General features: G+C 41.2%; 1 protein-coding gene across 2 annotated transcripts in view; it reads left to right on the plus strand.

Moving 5' to 3' along the window:
• Window positions 1–17,897, plus strand: part of bsna (bassoon presynaptic cytomatrix protein a) — an 88,364-nt gene that overhangs the window by 49,453 nt on the left and 21,014 nt on the right. For both annotated transcript variants that reach the window (XM_088408198.1, XM_088408199.1), the window contains exons 4-7: window positions 6,447–6,875; window positions 9,177–14,450; window positions 15,932–16,102; window positions 16,258–16,514. In XM_088408198.1, the coding sequence (XP_088264324.1) occupies window positions 6,447–6,875; window positions 9,177–14,450; window positions 15,932–16,102; window positions 16,258–16,514 (6,131 nt within the window). The remainder of the gene's footprint in view (window positions 1–6,446; window positions 6,876–9,176; window positions 14,451–15,931; window positions 16,103–16,257; window positions 16,515–17,897) is intronic.

The following is a 17,897-nucleotide window of genomic DNA, read 5'->3' on the forward strand; positions in this document are numbered from 1 at the left end:
TCTATCTATCTATCTATCTATCTATCTATCTATCTATCTATCTATCTATCTATCTATCTATCTATCTATCTATCTATCTATCTATCGACTTATATAGCTAGCTAGCTAAAGATCTTGATTTATTTAACTAGCTAGCTAACTAGCTTTCTATCTATCTATCGACTTATATAGCTAGCTAGCTAAAGATCTTGATTTATTTAACTAGCTAGCTAACTAGCTTTCTATCTATCTATCTATCTATCTATCTATCTATCTATCTATCTATCTATCTATCTATCTATCTATCTATCTATCTATCTATCTATCTATCTATCTGTCTGTCTGTCTGTCTGTCTGTCTGTCTGTCTGTCTGTCTGTCTGTCTGTCTGTCTGTTTGACACTAACAATAATTACTGCAGTAGTAGTATTAACGTATTGATTGCCTTTATTCTATCTGAGTTAGCAACGCCCAATTGCATTTGAATGCACCTTACGCCTCGTCCTCATGTTAGCAGCTAGCAAATACTGCCCATCAAGTAGGAATCTAAAATTGAAAAAAACAAACTTGCATGAATCAAAAACTTATCATTTTTTAACAAGCGGTTTGATGTCCGTCAAATAAAGCTCGCACGCTACGCCACCGCGCAGATTGCCTGTCAATGTGTGTTTTCTGCGTTTTAAAACAGATGGAATTGATGCGGAAGCGTAAAAGTGAAACGGAAATTTCTGAGGGAACATGAAAAGCGTATCGCAGCAGGAGCTGCCGCACCTGTCAAAGTATGCCTTGAGCCTTCTGGAGTATCCAATGTGAAGCGCTATATTTAGGGACACCGGCGCTCTTCTCCAAGTCTACCACTCAAATTACCATAACCTTGAATATGCACGGCCTTCCACTTTATTATTTTAATGCTGTCAGGAGAAGAGCATTTCTTTGTGACGAATGCTGAACAATTGCCCCAAACGGCTGTTTTCAAAAGACAGGAAACAGAAGGAACCACAAGAAGACTCATTAATTCAATAGGCTGCATTATAATTAGGAGTGTTCGGGGATATATATTCATAATTTTGGATAAATATGACCTTCACTCAGGCACTTTGTAGCCACAGTCACGTCTTTTGTATATGCATGCAAATCGGAATGAAATTATATCTCTCGTTATTCATTTCGTCCTGTTTCTTGGCAAAAAAAGAGTAAACATTTTTTTCCCATGATGCCTCGACTCAAAACAAGAAGATTGTTTGGGTCAAAGGTCATGACGTAGCGAGTCACATTCATAGAACACAAACAAAACACAAATACCTTCCGTATTTTTGTATCTTTTAAAATATCAGATATTTTCGCAGAAATATGGTGCATGGAAGTTGCATGCATTTTTTGTCAACATATAAACACACTGAACATAATTCACATATACAATCACACATATTTTATATCAAATTACATGTAACAAGCATTGATCCAAGATATTATTCATTTCAGGCATAATTGTAATCTTTTTTATACTATATTTTAAAACTGGAATACAGCAATTGATTCAAGTCTTTTCAGTTCTTTTTCATAGTTTTTCCATAAATTGACAACTTGAATAGATACACACATTTGTTTTACCTTTTCTTTTATTCTAAATATGTTCTATATTGACATTATTGCTGTTTTCTTATTGCTATATTTGTGCTTTATAATTTACTATATTTCAGTAACTGTCCCGCTTTATGAATACATTTTGATTCTTTATTTTTTCTATTTATTCTTTGACTAGCTTGCAATGAATCACACTTAGAATAATTCATCTGCATCATATAAATGTATTCTTTTTTTTTTTTGACTGAATTAAGACTCCTCTTGAATCTAGACATTAATTAAAAAAAAAAAACTCTTGGTTTCTTCAAAGTCATGTTACTTACCTCTGAAGATCATTTTAAACACGTTTTATCCCTCTGCAAAATGAAAATACTTCCCATACAAATAGTAGTAGAACTATTTGTTATGTATCCCAGACTTTTTGGACTCCCACCAGATTAGATTCCATCTCAAAATGACGGTGCTCCTGTGGGCACTAATCAATAAAGCGAGTGTATGTGTGTGCTTAGCTGCGGTAAATCTTCAGAAAGGTTGATGGAGGTCTCATTGCCCCAAAGGACAGACAACCAGTCAAGAAAGTCATATATATATATATATATATATATATATATATATATATATATATATATATATATATATATATATATATATATATATATCTTGAATCTCTCGTGTTATTATTCCAGCCCTCTAGATGGTGCTCTTGGTTGAAAAAAAATATCTATCTAGAGGAAGAAAAAAAATATATCAAAAGTGTTTCGTGAAGCTTCATTTGCCCATTTTTACCTTGGAGCCGTTCAGCTCGTTTTCCGTCCGTGTTGTCATAAACCATGAGGGATGTGGAATGTGATGGTATATACGCTGGTCCATGGCCTGGAGGCAACTACCTGGCGGATTTGCTGGTGCAGCTAAATCTCACCAACAGCTCTTCTATGTTTGGATGATGAAAAAAGCCTGAGAAATGGTGTTGTCATTTTCACATATGAGGTGAAATATTTCCGCTCTACCCTCAGGTAGTACCCGCGTAATAATAGTTGCTCAATCTAAGGACTGCCAAATCAACAGGATGAATTACATTTTATTGCATTTTTTCTCAATATCGTGATTGTAATTCATTTTTATCACTTCATTTATACACAGTCATGTTAAGCATTATTTGGGGTAAAAAGGAAATCGCGCAATCCGGGTGGAAGGCAAATCCATCAGCTGTCTTTTAAGATTGGCTTCGACATGTACTTTGAACACCTCAATCAAATCGCTTTTTTCTTCTGCCGTGTTAGACTACCAAGAGATTGAAAGGAGCTGCTTCATTGTGCATTTATTCAAGTTTGCTGTGTTGACGACCACAGTGCCTTCTTTTAAATGTGCCATGCTGCATCCCCTTCTGAGAAAACAGCAAAAATGGGTCAAATTCGGCTCTGCTCAATTTTCAACTGCGTCTTGTGCAGCCTTGCACCACTTGAGTATATTATAGTACAGTACAGAACAGCAAAGTATAACATTAGCATTTTACTTAGTTTCAGAACATTTTATATATATATATATATATATATATATCCACACTTCATATATATATATATATATATATATATATATGTACTATACTATACTGTAACATACTGAACTACATGATACCATACTGTACTCTACTGCACTGTACTATAATATGCTTTTGACTCATTTTTAACACTATACTGTATACACTGTACTATACTGTACTGTACTACTGCTGTGCTATACTATACTGTACTTACTGTACACTTTACAGTACTACACTATACTACACTACACTATACCACACTACGCTACACGCTATGTTATACTATATTATACTACACTATACTATACTACATTACACTATACTGTACCATACTATACTATGCTATACTATACTTTAATACTATACTTTAATACTATACTATACTATACTATACTATACTATACTATACTATACTATACTATACTATTTTTAGCGATGTACCAACCGATTCAGTGCATATACCTGTGTGTGTGTGTGTGTGTGTGTGTGTGTGTATATATATATATATATATATATATATATATATATATATATATATATATATATATATATATATATATATATATATATATATATATATATATATATATATATATATATATATATATTTTTTTTTTTTTTTTTTTTTTTAATGTATTGCATCTCCTTTGAGAATCGCTGCTGAACTGAACTGTAGTCCATTTCTTGAACATCTGGATGCTGCTAAGCTTCCCTAAACAAGCAAATGAAACCACTGAATAGTGAACTGCAGAATGACCCAGATGTCGTTTGGTTGCAGTGATTGCAAAAAGAAAGCAGGCGCATGTGTGGAGGCTGAATCAGCACACAGAGTGGGGTGTCAGGGTTAATATACACACATGTGCGCGCACACTTACTCACACACACACACACACACATGCATGTTCACTCACAGAAGAGAGAAAGACAGAGAGCTTAGTCCTAGTTGCAAAACAAGGGCGACATGAGTCACATTGTGAAGGGCAGATGACACTGCTTGATGGAGTCATATGAGGATGTCTGACAAATATGTCGACACAGAAATTTAAATCCCCATTTCAAGTTTAATAGACACAACGTTAATGGAATAAAATGCAAGCATATTGTTGCTGTAAAAATCCAAAGATGGTAACACATCAGGTGAGATGAAAAGCTCTTCTGGAACGATTCTCACGTCAATATAGCCACAAAATGAAAATAATGCAGGATTTCCACACAAACGCACACCCGAACATCACACAAAGGGCCCCAAAGCAGCTTCTCAACGAGAAGTGTCTGTTTCATGAAGCAGAACTAATTCGCTGCTGATTTTTGTTTCTCCGCCTACTCTCTGTTCTTCTCCCCACTGTTCTTCTTCACCCCTTTTTTCTCCACTAATTCACTAATGTCCTTATCTTCTACGCTGTCTTCTCTGCTCTCTCACCCAATAGTCTACATTCACCACGCACCTCAAACGTACCCTCTGACCTCATCTTCTTCTTCCGATCCCTCAGTGGCTGCTCTGTGAACTTCTTCCCTTTCTCGACTAGCTTTTCTGGAGCTTGAAGGAGATACTGCCCAGGGTGGTCCAGGACGCATTTTTTGTTTTTACCATATATACACTGATCTAATAAGTTCTCAGTATGTCAAACAAGAGAGAAGCACGATATCATCATCTTCACTGATGTCAGCCATCATCCCAACTTAATTCTGATTTTTCAGCTTCTCTGTCTGATCACTTCCAAGCCTCAAAGGGGAGTCGCAGCAGTAATGCTTCCTTCTCTTCAAAGTCCACACTTCAGCACTTCAAAGGCTGCACTCTCTCTCAGCCTTACACCAAGGCTAATACTCTAATACCCAGCAGGGTATATATATATATATGGCAAGGCAAGAACTTCAGTTTGGTCAACTTTTTTTTCTCTCTTGCTGTCCCTACAGAGCTTATTTGGGGGGCTAGCCCTGTGGATAAACAGGATACCAGAAGAACAGCTTCAAGAAATCTTGGAAAGTTGTTACATTTGTAGTTGAAAGTAAGGGACATCGTTCAAGCTTTGGAAAGTTTTTCCCCCCGACTGGACGTATTTGGAACTAAGCAATCCGAGGACATCTGCTTTCCATATTGGATGAAATAATTCAGCGCCAACCTAATAAAAACTCATCTTTGACGTCTAGTCTATAACCGCCAATGACAGTGAATGAGTTAAATTCACTGCCAGTCTAGTAAAAATTAATATCTGAAGATTATAATCACCGATAACGGTGAATGAGTTAAGGACAACAGCAACCTAGCAAAGCATATTTACATATTGATTTATTTTTTTGCGAAAATATGGTTGCTTCAAAATCATTTGTGATCAGCAACCTGCTGGTTTTCAACATTTTGAAAATTGATAAAAGCACATCAAATGCTAGCATTTAAAAAATCTATATATTTAAATGAGGCCTTTAGTACTGCATATGGATGCAGTTACTGCATAATGAATGCTTCAAAGTTAACACTTTATCTTCAACATCCCTAATATATATATATATATATATATATATATATATATATATATATATATATATGGGGAATATAATGTGTAATAAAATAAGTAGTGCTTTGTTCCTAAAACCACACACAGGAAACTCGAAAGCTGTTCCTGTAAAGAAAGAACGTATTGCAAGCCACGCTGACATGCTCTAAGCTTGTCCAGTCAGCCGTTAAAGTAAACAGCACACACACACACACACACACACACACACACACACACACACACACACCCCTTGGTTCTGCGATTATGAGTTCAAACTGTCTTGAAGCACCTTTGGCACCATAATAATCAGCGGTTCCCCGGCGCCCACTTTAGCCGCAGCTCTAGTTTCTTCCCTCAGTTGCTTCAGCCTCAGCGGGAGGGCACATCCTTCGAGGCAAGTGTTCAATTATTGTGTGTGTACATGCCTCGCGCGCACGTGTGGTGTCACTCACTCGATTTTCATTGCACTCTTTGGTCTCCTCCACCGGCCCCCGCCCTTTCCCCTTTCTCCGCCCCAGTCTCTCGCCGCTCGCCATTACTCACTTCTTACTAAGCATTCAGCTAGACAGGCTTCCATTTTGCATTGATAGAAAATGTGCACTTATGTGCGTGTGCTAGTAAGTTGAGTGTACGGTGCAGGAAAGTGCAGCCTAAAGCAACAACCAGGATGAAGGAGCATTATGCTCAAGCAGAACAAAGGCATTCTGGGTCAAAAAGAATATATATATATGTATGTACTGTATATGTATGCCTGTGTATATAATAAAAAATACATACTTTGAGACATATACGATCAAAAATATGACTGTAGTAAAATCAGATGTTAAGTGTTGTGATTTGTGCTCGCTTCCAGAAAAAAGAGTGGCTATGTCTCAACTGCCAAACCCAGCGGTTGATGTCCGGAGGCGGTCTCGATGAGCCTCCTCTGCCTGTTCCTCACCCGTCCCCGAAACATCAGCCCTCTGGGTCACCGCGCCACCAAGCGGTAACCAGTCAACAAAGCCCTCTCAACAAAGCCATCGGTCAGCAGGGGTCCAAACCGGCCCAGCCTCAGACCCAGAAACCACAATCTGGAACTGCAGGTCCAACAGCAGACACCAAGAACGCCATACCACCCACATCAACTGGACCGATAGCAGACACCCAGAAGAAGACCAAAACCGCAGACGAAAAGATCAAGATGGAGCCAGAAAACCAAACTGCCAAAGACAGCAAAACCGCTCTGAAGAAGGGAGATCAAATCACTCCAATTAAGGAAATTAAGAAGTCAAGGCATTACGACGTAAGTTACCTAAGATAAGTAATGTGTCTTCCTCATTCTTCACTTTGATCTGGACATCTACTCAATGCCCGTGTTTTATTTTTTTTCTCTCAATCGTCGAGATGGTGATGCTCTTGGTTTTAAAACTCAATCAATTTTCGCTGCGTCTTTAAACCAAGGGAGTCATGCAGCAGTCCTCAAATACTGGGGCGCTTGCAGGGGGGGGGGGGGGGGGGGGGGGCACAAAGGAAAATGGGCTTTGATGTTGCATTAATGATTAAGGGGATTTAGAAAAAAAAATCAGCACAAGGTTTTTTTTTTAATACCTTTTTCTCCAGGTTAAAATGCTTAGGCTATTGGTGTTAAAGATCCAATTTACAGTACAGTACATTGATTATTATTTGTACCTTTTTTTTCTCAGCATCAAATGGTTCAATGGGTCAGAAATGTTTCTAGTTTAAGGATTGACTTTAAAAAAAAAAAAAACTTCTATGCCATTGCATTTTAAGCGAGTTTTTTTTCAGATTCAGAATAATCTGTAACCTGTATAAACCGCTGTTATAGGTAAAGGTAACATTTGCTGAAAGTTCATTTAAATGGCTTTTGTAGGCTTTGTAGGCATCCCAGAAAGGGTCTGGGGGATGTTTTCTCTTTCCTAGGAGTCCTTTGCAAAAAAATAAATAAAGAAAAACACTAATCTAGAGGAACAAAAAACATATTAAAAGTGGTTCATGAGGCTTCATTTGCCCGTCACTACTGTAGAGTATCTAAGGGTACATTTATACAACATTGCCTTTGTTTTTCTATTTGCGTTAACGGTTGTCATAAGTTGTCATGAAGATCTCTGTTAGAATAGGCATGATGACCAAATACCAGAGTGCATTGTATCAGCGGAGATGTCCTTATAAAATATAAACATAAACTCTGGAACAAATAACCCATGTTACATGTGTTTAGAATTTAGCACCTTGGCTCAATCAAAAATGTTATCTTTGCCAACAACTTTGGCCTGATATTTTTGTCAGATATTCATGTAGTTTTTATTTTAAAACTGCTGCTTGAACAGCCCTCAACAATACTTTATGCAAACTACAAATATTCTTGATAGTATTTTCCGTTCTGTGAATTGAGGGTCGGTTCAGTTATTTTAGCTTCCAATATTGAGTTTATGTAGCTGTTTATAAAGCAAGCTATTGATTTCCTTCTGGCAGAATGCTGACATTGCCAAACAGCAAGGTAGTCATGGATTAGCTATGGGATGGGGAAGAAGAAAGCAGGGATTTTCTTTCTTGACTGCAGCCAACCCTGCAGCAGATATATGTTTATTTGATGTACTTTAGAATATGCATACAGCATTAAATCACCCAAGCAGTTAACTGAAATAATGCAGCTTTGGGATCATTTAAAATGCAGAAAGTGTATGTATATGTGTTAGTACACGAAGCTTCTGAAATGCACTGCTAAAAAGTTATTTCCCCACAATTAGTTATTAGGCAGGTGCACTTTTTTATGATATTTTGATTGGTAAAGTCATCAAGCACTGCAAACCTGACTCCCAAACCACTTTAGTTTTCTATATTATGGAAACATTGGACTGGGTGCTTTGAACATGTTAAAAATTTGAGGCCTGTATATTACGACAGTATATAGTGATGTCACATTATAGAAGGATGAAAGTGATATCAGTCATCATATACAATCATGATTCACACCATGTAATTGTTGCTTGCCCCCTAGGATTCGCAACATCTTGCTCTCACTGTTTTGCATTGTTTCAAGCATTATAAAAACATTAGTTGCTGCTAGAATTCCATGCTTTGGCATGATATTCATACATCACTGATGCCTTTTTTTTAGTCCTTTTACTTTTTGTTGTGAGATAGTTTGTTCGATCCTTTGGTCTTGAAATTAAAGGCATTTCGGATTAAAGGGAAATCATTGCAAGAAGACACTAGGGATCTGAAATTTCACCCAGATTGTGACGAAATGTCAAAATTCAAAATGGAACACTACCGAGGAGTGTGCCTTACCTTGGCTTCAATACTCTGATGAAGAAGAACACAAAATGGTAAAAAACAACAAAAAAAACTGCAGAAGGGTTAAATAAAGCGATTTTTGGTTTGAGGCCATAAAATAATCTAATTAAAATCTTATCAAAGATTCAATACAGTGATGCAGGTAAGTTATTGTGATTAATATTTGCAAACAGGTTTCAGAATAATATGCAATAAGATATGTGAATATCCGTAGTATTCTGTAGCACTTAATGCGTAGTGTAGCCCACTGAGACCTTACAGGTTTCCTTTTTGTTTCTCTCTTCAGGAAACCAAAAACAACAGCACGCATGACTTGTCACGCAGCCCGCAGAGCCTCAGTGATACCGGTTACTCCTCCGACGGCATCTCCAGCTCCCACAGCGAAATCACGGGACTAATTCAAGAGGAGGAGATGAAATTGAGCGAGAGGGGCATCAGCGGGCGGGGCTCTCCACCAAGCCCTTCGGAAATTACGAAACTGGAAAGCTCCATGAGGCCTTTGCTGGAGAAGAGCCTATCCGAAGACAAAGCGGACAGAAGAGGAAGGAAGCACAGGGACAGAGACTTAGATGACAGAGGGAAGCAGCGGCCACGCTCTTTGTCAATCCCACCAGATGCATATGACTCGGATGAGGAACTTGAAGACATAGCGGAAGAAGAAGAAGATGGAGGAGACAGGGAGGGTAAACGGAAAGAAGGGAAAGAGGACAAGAAGGAAAAGAAAAAGAAGGAAAAGGAAGTTGAGCCCACAGAGATGACCGATGAGGAGTTCATGAGAAGACAGATAATGGAGATGAGCGCCGATGAAGAAAATGATGAGGAGGAAGAGATGGAGGAAGATGAAGATGAGGAAGATGAAGGATATGGCTATGAGCGAAAGAAAAGCCACCATAAGCACATCATATCTGATACGGCAAAAGAGAAACGTCGCCTACAGCACCACTCTAGCAGTTTTGAGGAGGAAACAAAAAGCTCCACTGATGTCTACAAAAGCTCAGTGGAAGAGGGTGAGGAAGATTTGATGGCGTCACAAGGTGGTCTGAGACGCTTTAAAACCATTGAACTCAATAACACCAACAGCTACAGCCGCGACATTGAGCTCAGTAATGAAAATGACTTGAGCCTTGATCGAGAACCCGAGCTGGAGATGGAAAGTCTGACCGGCTCTCCTGAAGAGCGTTCTCGGGGCGACTACTCCTCCACCCTCCCACCAACTTCCGCATCTTCTTACGGCTCGGGCCAGTCCCCGACATCCATCTCATCGATGGAAGAGGACAGTGACAGCAGCCCCAGCAGGAGACAAAGGTTAGAAGAAGCTAAGCAACAGAGGAAAGCGCGGCATCGCTCTCACGGCCCTCTCCTTCCTACAATTGAAGACTCTTCAGAAGAAGATGAACTGAGGGAGGAAGAAGAACTCCTGAGAGAGCAAGAGAAGATGAGAGAGGTCGAACAACAGAGAATCAGAAGCACAGCACGCAAGACCAAGCGGGATAAAGAGGAGCTGAGGGCTCAACGCCGTCGAGAAAGATCCAAGACACCGCCTAGTAATCTTTCACCTATTGAAGATGCTTCTCCGACAGAGGAGCTGAGACAAGCCGCCGAAATGGAGGAACTCCATCGCTCCTCTGCCTCTGAATACTCCCCTCAGAGTTTGGACTCGGAAGCTGAGGGCTATGAGTCCAAACTTTACAAGTCAGGCAGTGAGTACAACCTCCCTACCTTCATGTCTCTTTACTCACCGATTGAGAAATCCTCGATCACAACCACAGTAGCGCCGTCATCCACTTCCAAGCCTTTAAAGAGTGCCGAGGAGGTTTATGAAGAGATGATGAGAAAGGCGGAGCTGCTTCAAAAGCAACAGAAACAGCAGCAACAATCTCCTGTAAGACACGGTCAGTATTACGAAGAGGACATTAATGGACAAGGTTACGATGATGAGTATGACTATGAGCAAGATCAAACGGGATATGACAATGGTGCGGTTGACATTGAAACTGATATATATGAAGAGATTCGACAAACTTCTCAGAACATCACAAAGATGCAGCAGGCTACCGATGAGCAAGTAGACCTCGAGAGCTCCTACTCGGACAAGCAATTTCTCGATACAGGGTCCGCCTTTGCAAAACTACTGGAGCAAAGCAATGCCCTTTTGTCTCCAGGAACCAGTCCCACCCAGATCTCTGCTCCTGTCTCTTTTGCCGAATCAGGAGGACGCATCCCTGACGTTAGAGTAACACAGCACTTCGCCTCAAAGGACAGACACAAAGACAGATTAAAAAACCAAGCGGGAAAAAATGGAATAACGCCTACAGTAGCCGCCACTACAATTGCAGCTTATGGGGTTTACGCTAGAGATGCCGTAACAATTTCTCAAACGAGTACAGGCAACACTATTTCATCCACCCAGTCTTCTATGTATAGCAGACACACAAGTACTGGCACATCTTCAGCGACAGTCTCAAGTGTATGCAGCAAGATTGCAGAGATTACCCAAGCCTATAGTCAAAGAGAGGTCATCACCAGAAGAGTAGGGGACACTCGGGGCGTGACGGTCCGAGATGGCTCAACGACTGCTCACGAGCGAATCAGTGAGCCACGCTCTCCAAAGTATACAACTTATTACAGGAGCACCAGCCCTCCTCTTTCTCCATCGCCACCACCACAAAGTCCCACCCGCACCCCCTCTAGAAGGGCTACTGCTGAGTTCTCCACACAGACTTTCAATTCGGCACTTCGAATGGACTCGGGAGGCTCCGGGCCTACCTCTCCAGTGATGGCTCAAGGAACCCAAACTTCACATAGGTCGGTCTCCCCACGGCTCTATAGACAGCATTCATCCCAGGATGCGCCGTACTCTCCACCCGCGAGTCCAGCCCGTCCAATGACTGTCAACACGGCTACTTCCCCTCTGTCTTCACCCACACGATTTAGCCGTCAATCCACATTTGATTCTTATTCACCATGTGGTAGCCCTCCAGATACGCCGCCTTATCAACATTCACCTACACGCAGCTTTTACAGAACACAACGAATAGAGAAAGTAAATGTTGGAACTAGTATGGCTACCACGGCCAGTACTTATACAAGAGGTTCTGTTTCTATGGATAATATCTCCCTCTGTCGTATATCTACAGTCCCAGGCACTTCTAGGGTAGAGCAGGGCCATATGATCCAAGGTGGGAGCGTTGTGGACCTCAGAACAGCCACCAAACCTGCTCCAATCATTATGACCGATCAAGGAATGGATCTTACCTCTCTTGCAACTGAAAGCAGAAAATACCATGGTGGGTCAGAGGGGAGCAGACAGTCAACAATTGTGCAGCCACTGATAATGAACCTGAATGCCCAGGAGACCATGACACCAACCACTGTGAGTGTAACTGTGGCGGCTTCCATGTTTATGTCCCAGCCCAAACAACCAATGGTTTATGGCGATCCCTATCAAAATAGAGTGGATTTAGGTCAGGGAATGGGTTCAGCTGTGTGCTTCTCCCAGAACAAACCGCCTCCATCACCTCCAATCGACCCATCAATACCAAAAATTGATGCGAAACTAGAAGATCTTAGTATTCAGCAGAAAGAACTACAAAAACAGCAGGAGAAGTTGCAGATGCAACAAGAGCTTCTTGAACAGCAGCTGCAGCAACATCATCATCTGCAACACCAACAACAACAGGCATCTGTTTTAGCGAGGTACAACCTTTCTGGTCAGATCTCACCCCTGCTGAAAAAAGACTTGCTGGTCAGCCAGACTAGCACTGCCTCCGCTGTTGTCAGTGCTGTATCGCCAGTCATAAACCCTGAGATGTATGGCACTGGGCCCATTGAGTTGAAAGGAAAGCCCAGTCCTCCTGGCATAATTACAGGTGGGAAAACACCACACAGTATGGTAGTACAGATAGATGGTGGGCAAGAGCAGGTCAGAGCAGTGACCCAACTCGTGAAAGTAGAGGAAGGCCAGGATGCTGCAGAACTTTCAGGAGGCCAGATTAAACCAGACAACCAGCCAGCTTGCTGTGATGTGGTATACAGACTTCCCTTTGGTGGAAGCTGTGTTGGCACTTCTGAGAAAGAAGGCATAAGGCCTCCTTCCGCACCACCTCTTTCCTATGATTCTGATCAAGAGAGACAATCAGGAAGATACCGTGAATATCCACTGGAAGGACACAAGTCCTACACATTGCCTTATCCTGGGAGGCTTCAGCCTTCTATGTCTGATACAAACCTGGCTGAGGCAGGGCTACATTCGTACCATTCTAAACTAGAACCGCATCTGCAAGGCCATGGAGAATTAGCAATGGATCTAAATGCTGTAAAACATGGCTATGGAGGGTATATTGGGATGCAGTATGGCTCATACACCGATTTGCGCCATGGTGGGGAACTCCCTGCCCCATCACTACCTATACGGCGATACAATTCCTTGTCCAACATCAATTCAGACTATGGCTACTCCGCTCGTGACATTGCCAATTTCCAGGAAGCTAATTTAGCTCAATACAGCGCCACAACTGCCAGAGAGATCAGCCGAATGTGTGCTGCACTCAATTCAATGGATCGCTATGGGAGCAACCCAGACCTGATGCAGTATGGTAGTCTGGGAAGAGGGACCAACCCAGCAGCCTCAAGATTATCAGCCGGTCTTGGCCTTAGGCAAAATCTGCTTTTGGGGTTGGATGGGAAGCCGCTATCTCACAACCAAGCACTTACTAACCTCATCAACGCCAGACAGGCCAGCCTTAGAGCCATGTACCCTGCAGCCATTCGCTCCTCGGATGGGATGATCTACTCCACCATTCAAACACCCATTGCCTCTACCTTACCTATCACCACTCAGCCTGCATCTGTTCTTCGACCATTACTGAGAGGGGTTTACAGGCCTTACCCATCCCCCAACATGACACCGGTGCCCCTCTCCAGTCTCACCAGATTACCTATGTCTCCCAGAATGTCTTTATCTGGACAAGCTCCAGTCCGCTACCCTGGACCGGGTCTTCTCCAAACGACATCAACCTCTGCCACGATTGCAGATGCGATAACAACCTTAGCACCGGCGAGTGCCCCGGTATCTGTTCCCATGGCAGCTACTTCTACAGTCCAAGATGAACCAGTTTACCTTGGTAAAAGTGCTGTTGTAACCTCTTTATCTGTAGAGGTCACATCATCTGATCCACAGGTCCAACCACTAAACATGTCCCAAGCGCACCTGAACAGCCAGCAACTACAACAACAGACACAAGCGACAACTGCTCAATGTTACACATCAGTCGGCCCTGCAGAAACTTCTGCCAGTATTTTACCAGTAGCGGGGGGCCTTCCTCCCTTCCCGCCTCCTGGTGCTGTACACAAAGAGGGTGAAACTGAGGCAGAAAGGCTGCATCGGCAGCAGGAACAGCTTCTGCAGATGGAAAGGGAGCGTGTAGAGCTGGAGAAAATCCGGCAGCTGCGACTACAGGAAGAGCTGGAACGGGAAAGGATTGAGCTGAAGCTGCACAGAGAGAAGGAACATATTCTGGTCCAGAGAGAATTACAGGAGCTGCAGAACATCAAGGAACAGGTATAAGGAAAACAGGAAGTTCAACACATATGTAGATTTGAGGTGTTTTATGTCTGAAAGTTAAAGTTAAAGAGTTTCTGGGGAGCTTGACGACCCCAGGCCCAAACAAGTCGTGTTTTACTTAATGTGCGAAACACTAGTGTGATAATAAATGATCAAACACAAGTACAGTAGTTATATCAGGGCTCCAACCAAATTTTTGCATTGGTATCACTGGTGCTACTAACTTTTTCACTTTGTCGTACCGCACAGGATTCGGTCACACACTTTGTTGAGGAGGTATTGGCTGACCATATTTACAGATGTATTGTCATCTCAATTTGCATACCTTGATTTCATATGACATAAAGATTAACAGTGACTCCAAATGTGATATTTGCATATTTTTTTACTGTAACAATAACCGTCTGCAACAAACAGCAGCTGGCAAAACAGCTCAATCGTTTCATATGACCTAATAAAAGAGGGTTTTGCCTTTATGTGAAGAACCAAAGTGTGCATATTGCAGGCGGTCTGTAGAAACTCATTAAAACTGATTTTACTCTTTAAAGATAAACCTGCATGGCTGCTTCTGAATGAATGTAGATGAAACACTGAACTGAATACTGTATTGTTTTTTATGTCATAACTTGGATTGCTGGGCTGTCATATCCTCTGTATGTTTATAATTCTCCCCTGAGGATGTACATACTTATACAGTATCCTTCAGATCTATATCATTTAAAGTGATATGGTGTGGTTTTAAAGTGGTCCATGTGCTGTAAATCATTTTAAACGTTTAAAAAAAAACAGACAATGGTGAAATAATCTTTTATTATCACTAGTTAACTGGCTTTAGTAACCCCCCAACACACACACACACACACTCTACGAATCTTCTTGCTGTGCTAAATTGACAGAAGAGCTAACATAATGACTGTCTTCTTTTTTTTAATAGAACAAGCAGTTGAAAATCTTTCAAGTTAACTCTGTTAAACAGGTGTGGAAGCTTTGCTTTGATATAAAAACCAGCAAGAGAATGTGTCTGCATCCCATAGCTTCCAGTAGCAGCAAATTCCCAAGCACTATTATTTGCAACAGCCTGTCATTTATGCAATGAAGAAACGCCATGGAATATTTTCTTAACAAGCATTACATGACTGGCACTCACACTTGCAGATGCTGTACTTTGTGTTGTATTTGCGTTTGTTTTCTGGCAATTCTTGGAAATTGAGGCCTCTTCGAACTCATCCAAATTAGCTCCATATTCATGTTTCAGGAAGCTTGTAATGTTTTGCTGATCATCATTTTTTTAAACAGATGTGCAGAAGTCTGAGAAACCTAGAGTGCTTTTTGCTATACTCTTTTTCATACGTCATTTTGGTTCATTGTGTCCCGATCAAACACCCCTCTTAACCTCATTATCACACAACTCATCCATAAATACTAAACCACTTTTGCCTCCTGCCTATGTGTCATTACTTCCTGTCTCTGCAAATTAGGTTCTACAACAGCAGCAACAAGAACGCGAGAAGCAACTTGTCGTCCAGAGGGAACAGCTGGCCCAGCAAAAGTCCCAGCTCGACCAGATCCAGTCCTTACAGCAACAGCTCCAGCAGCAGCTTGTCGAGCAGAAAAGACAGAAAACAGCAGCCGCCGTCCAGAATTTGCAGGTGAAAGTCAACAAAAACTGCAGAATTTGTTGGAGAACGCGCAATGAGAAATCTCGGCTGTACAGATACTTCAAAATCCATCTGGCATCTTCAGGAAAGACTCAGGCCTGTGTAATCTTTGATTGGTAATGATCGCATCTGATTTCCTATTGCAGATGGATGTGAATGGACAACCTCTCCACCCTTATACTGACCATCAAGGTGGATCCCGCTCCCTCCCTAACTCCTCCTCAGAGATGTGTCTGAGGAGCCATGAGGAACATGTTGAGAACCAGAGCAACATGAGGAAACACAGTTCCATGACCAGGCTGAGCAGAGACAGCTTGGACGGAGAAGGCGTGGTCTTCCATGTTTCTCCTCGCAGGAATGTGGACAGTTGTGTGCAGACAGATGATGAAGATGGGGAGGAGAGGTACAGTATATATAGGTGTCAGATTTACAGATTCATTCAAATCAATTCAATACACTCAGAATTGGACACTCGAAATTTTCCTTAGGTGTTATTGGGATCAATCACGCCCCGAAGTGGGCACTTATTGGCTCCTCTTATGCTCAAGTTCAGGAACAGAAGGAAGACACGAAAATGGAGTGTGAGAATTCTCCGTCAGTTAAATAATCAATTTAACGCGTAAAAAAATGCACCTCTGATTAGAGTGATATGGTCTTTGTAAGAAATAAGATGTTTGCCGCAGAAGCAGCTCAAGTTTAGCCTACCACATAAATGCAACGCACCCAGCAGTGACTGCTGCCACAGCTAACGCTAACAACAAAGATGCTACTGTAGCGAACTAGAGCACTGATCTTTGACAAACTCTGCAATACTTTGCATTTGAGTTTGTGATGGACGGATGGGCAATGTGTTGTTTGAGTATTATATTCCAGTTATTTAACAATTGACAAAAGCAACAGCAACTGCCTATACCCACAAACAATAGAAGGTAAATAGTTACAACTGCATCTCTAAAAGCATTTATCTTAGTTGGCAGTAGTAACTTTGTTAAAAAAAAAAAAAAAAGCTTATCTAATGTTTTTTTTTTTGTTTTTTTTAAGGAGTATCGATATTTTTAAACAATTTTATTTTGGTGCATCCCGAGATAGAACCGATGCACAGCTTGTTAAGACAATAATCTAACAAAACTGAACTGAGCGATTAAATATTTTAAACGACAATACAAAAAAACACGGCAGAATCATTTCCATATCCCTGGACATACAAGTTGCCTCAAATCTAATTTTCCACACGATTACCATTATAATGATGAATGCTTGCTTTTTTTCTCTCACTCTATGGGCTGGTAGCAGCACCCTCATCGCAACTCCTGAACACTACCTTGGTTGTCATAGCAACACAAGCTGGTCTAGCAGTAGAGTAGGGCTAGCTAAGCAGTGGGACCATTGTGTAAAATAGGATCAGTTGAGTAAAGATGCTTGTTTTTAGTGGATTATTCTTGATCCTTGGCATGACAGAATGACAGACACCAGGGAACTATTTTAACCCTTACGCAGTATTTTGTCCAATCCTTTGATCTTTACATCAAAGGCATTCACATCAAAGGCAAAGCATTGAAAGAATTCACCAGGGAGCTGAAATTTCACCCAGAATGTGATAACATGTTCAACTTGTCACAACCACTTAGTTATCACACTACCAGGAGTGTGCCATCCCTTGGCTAAAATACTGAGAGAATAATGTGACAGAAAATGATTTAAAAAATGATCGAAGCACTGCACAAGGGTTGAACAATGAAAATATTTCCAATCTGAAATATAACGACGATTATTACATTCTTCTCTC

Source organism: Hippichthys cyanospilos, chromosome 2 (genome assembly GCF_059441005.1).
Source record: "Hippichthys cyanospilos isolate Australia breed blue-spotted pipefish chromosome 2, RoL_Hcya_1.0, whole genome shotgun sequence".
NCBI classification, from domain to species: Eukaryota; Metazoa; Chordata; class Actinopteri; order Syngnathiformes; family Syngnathidae; genus Hippichthys; species Hippichthys cyanospilos.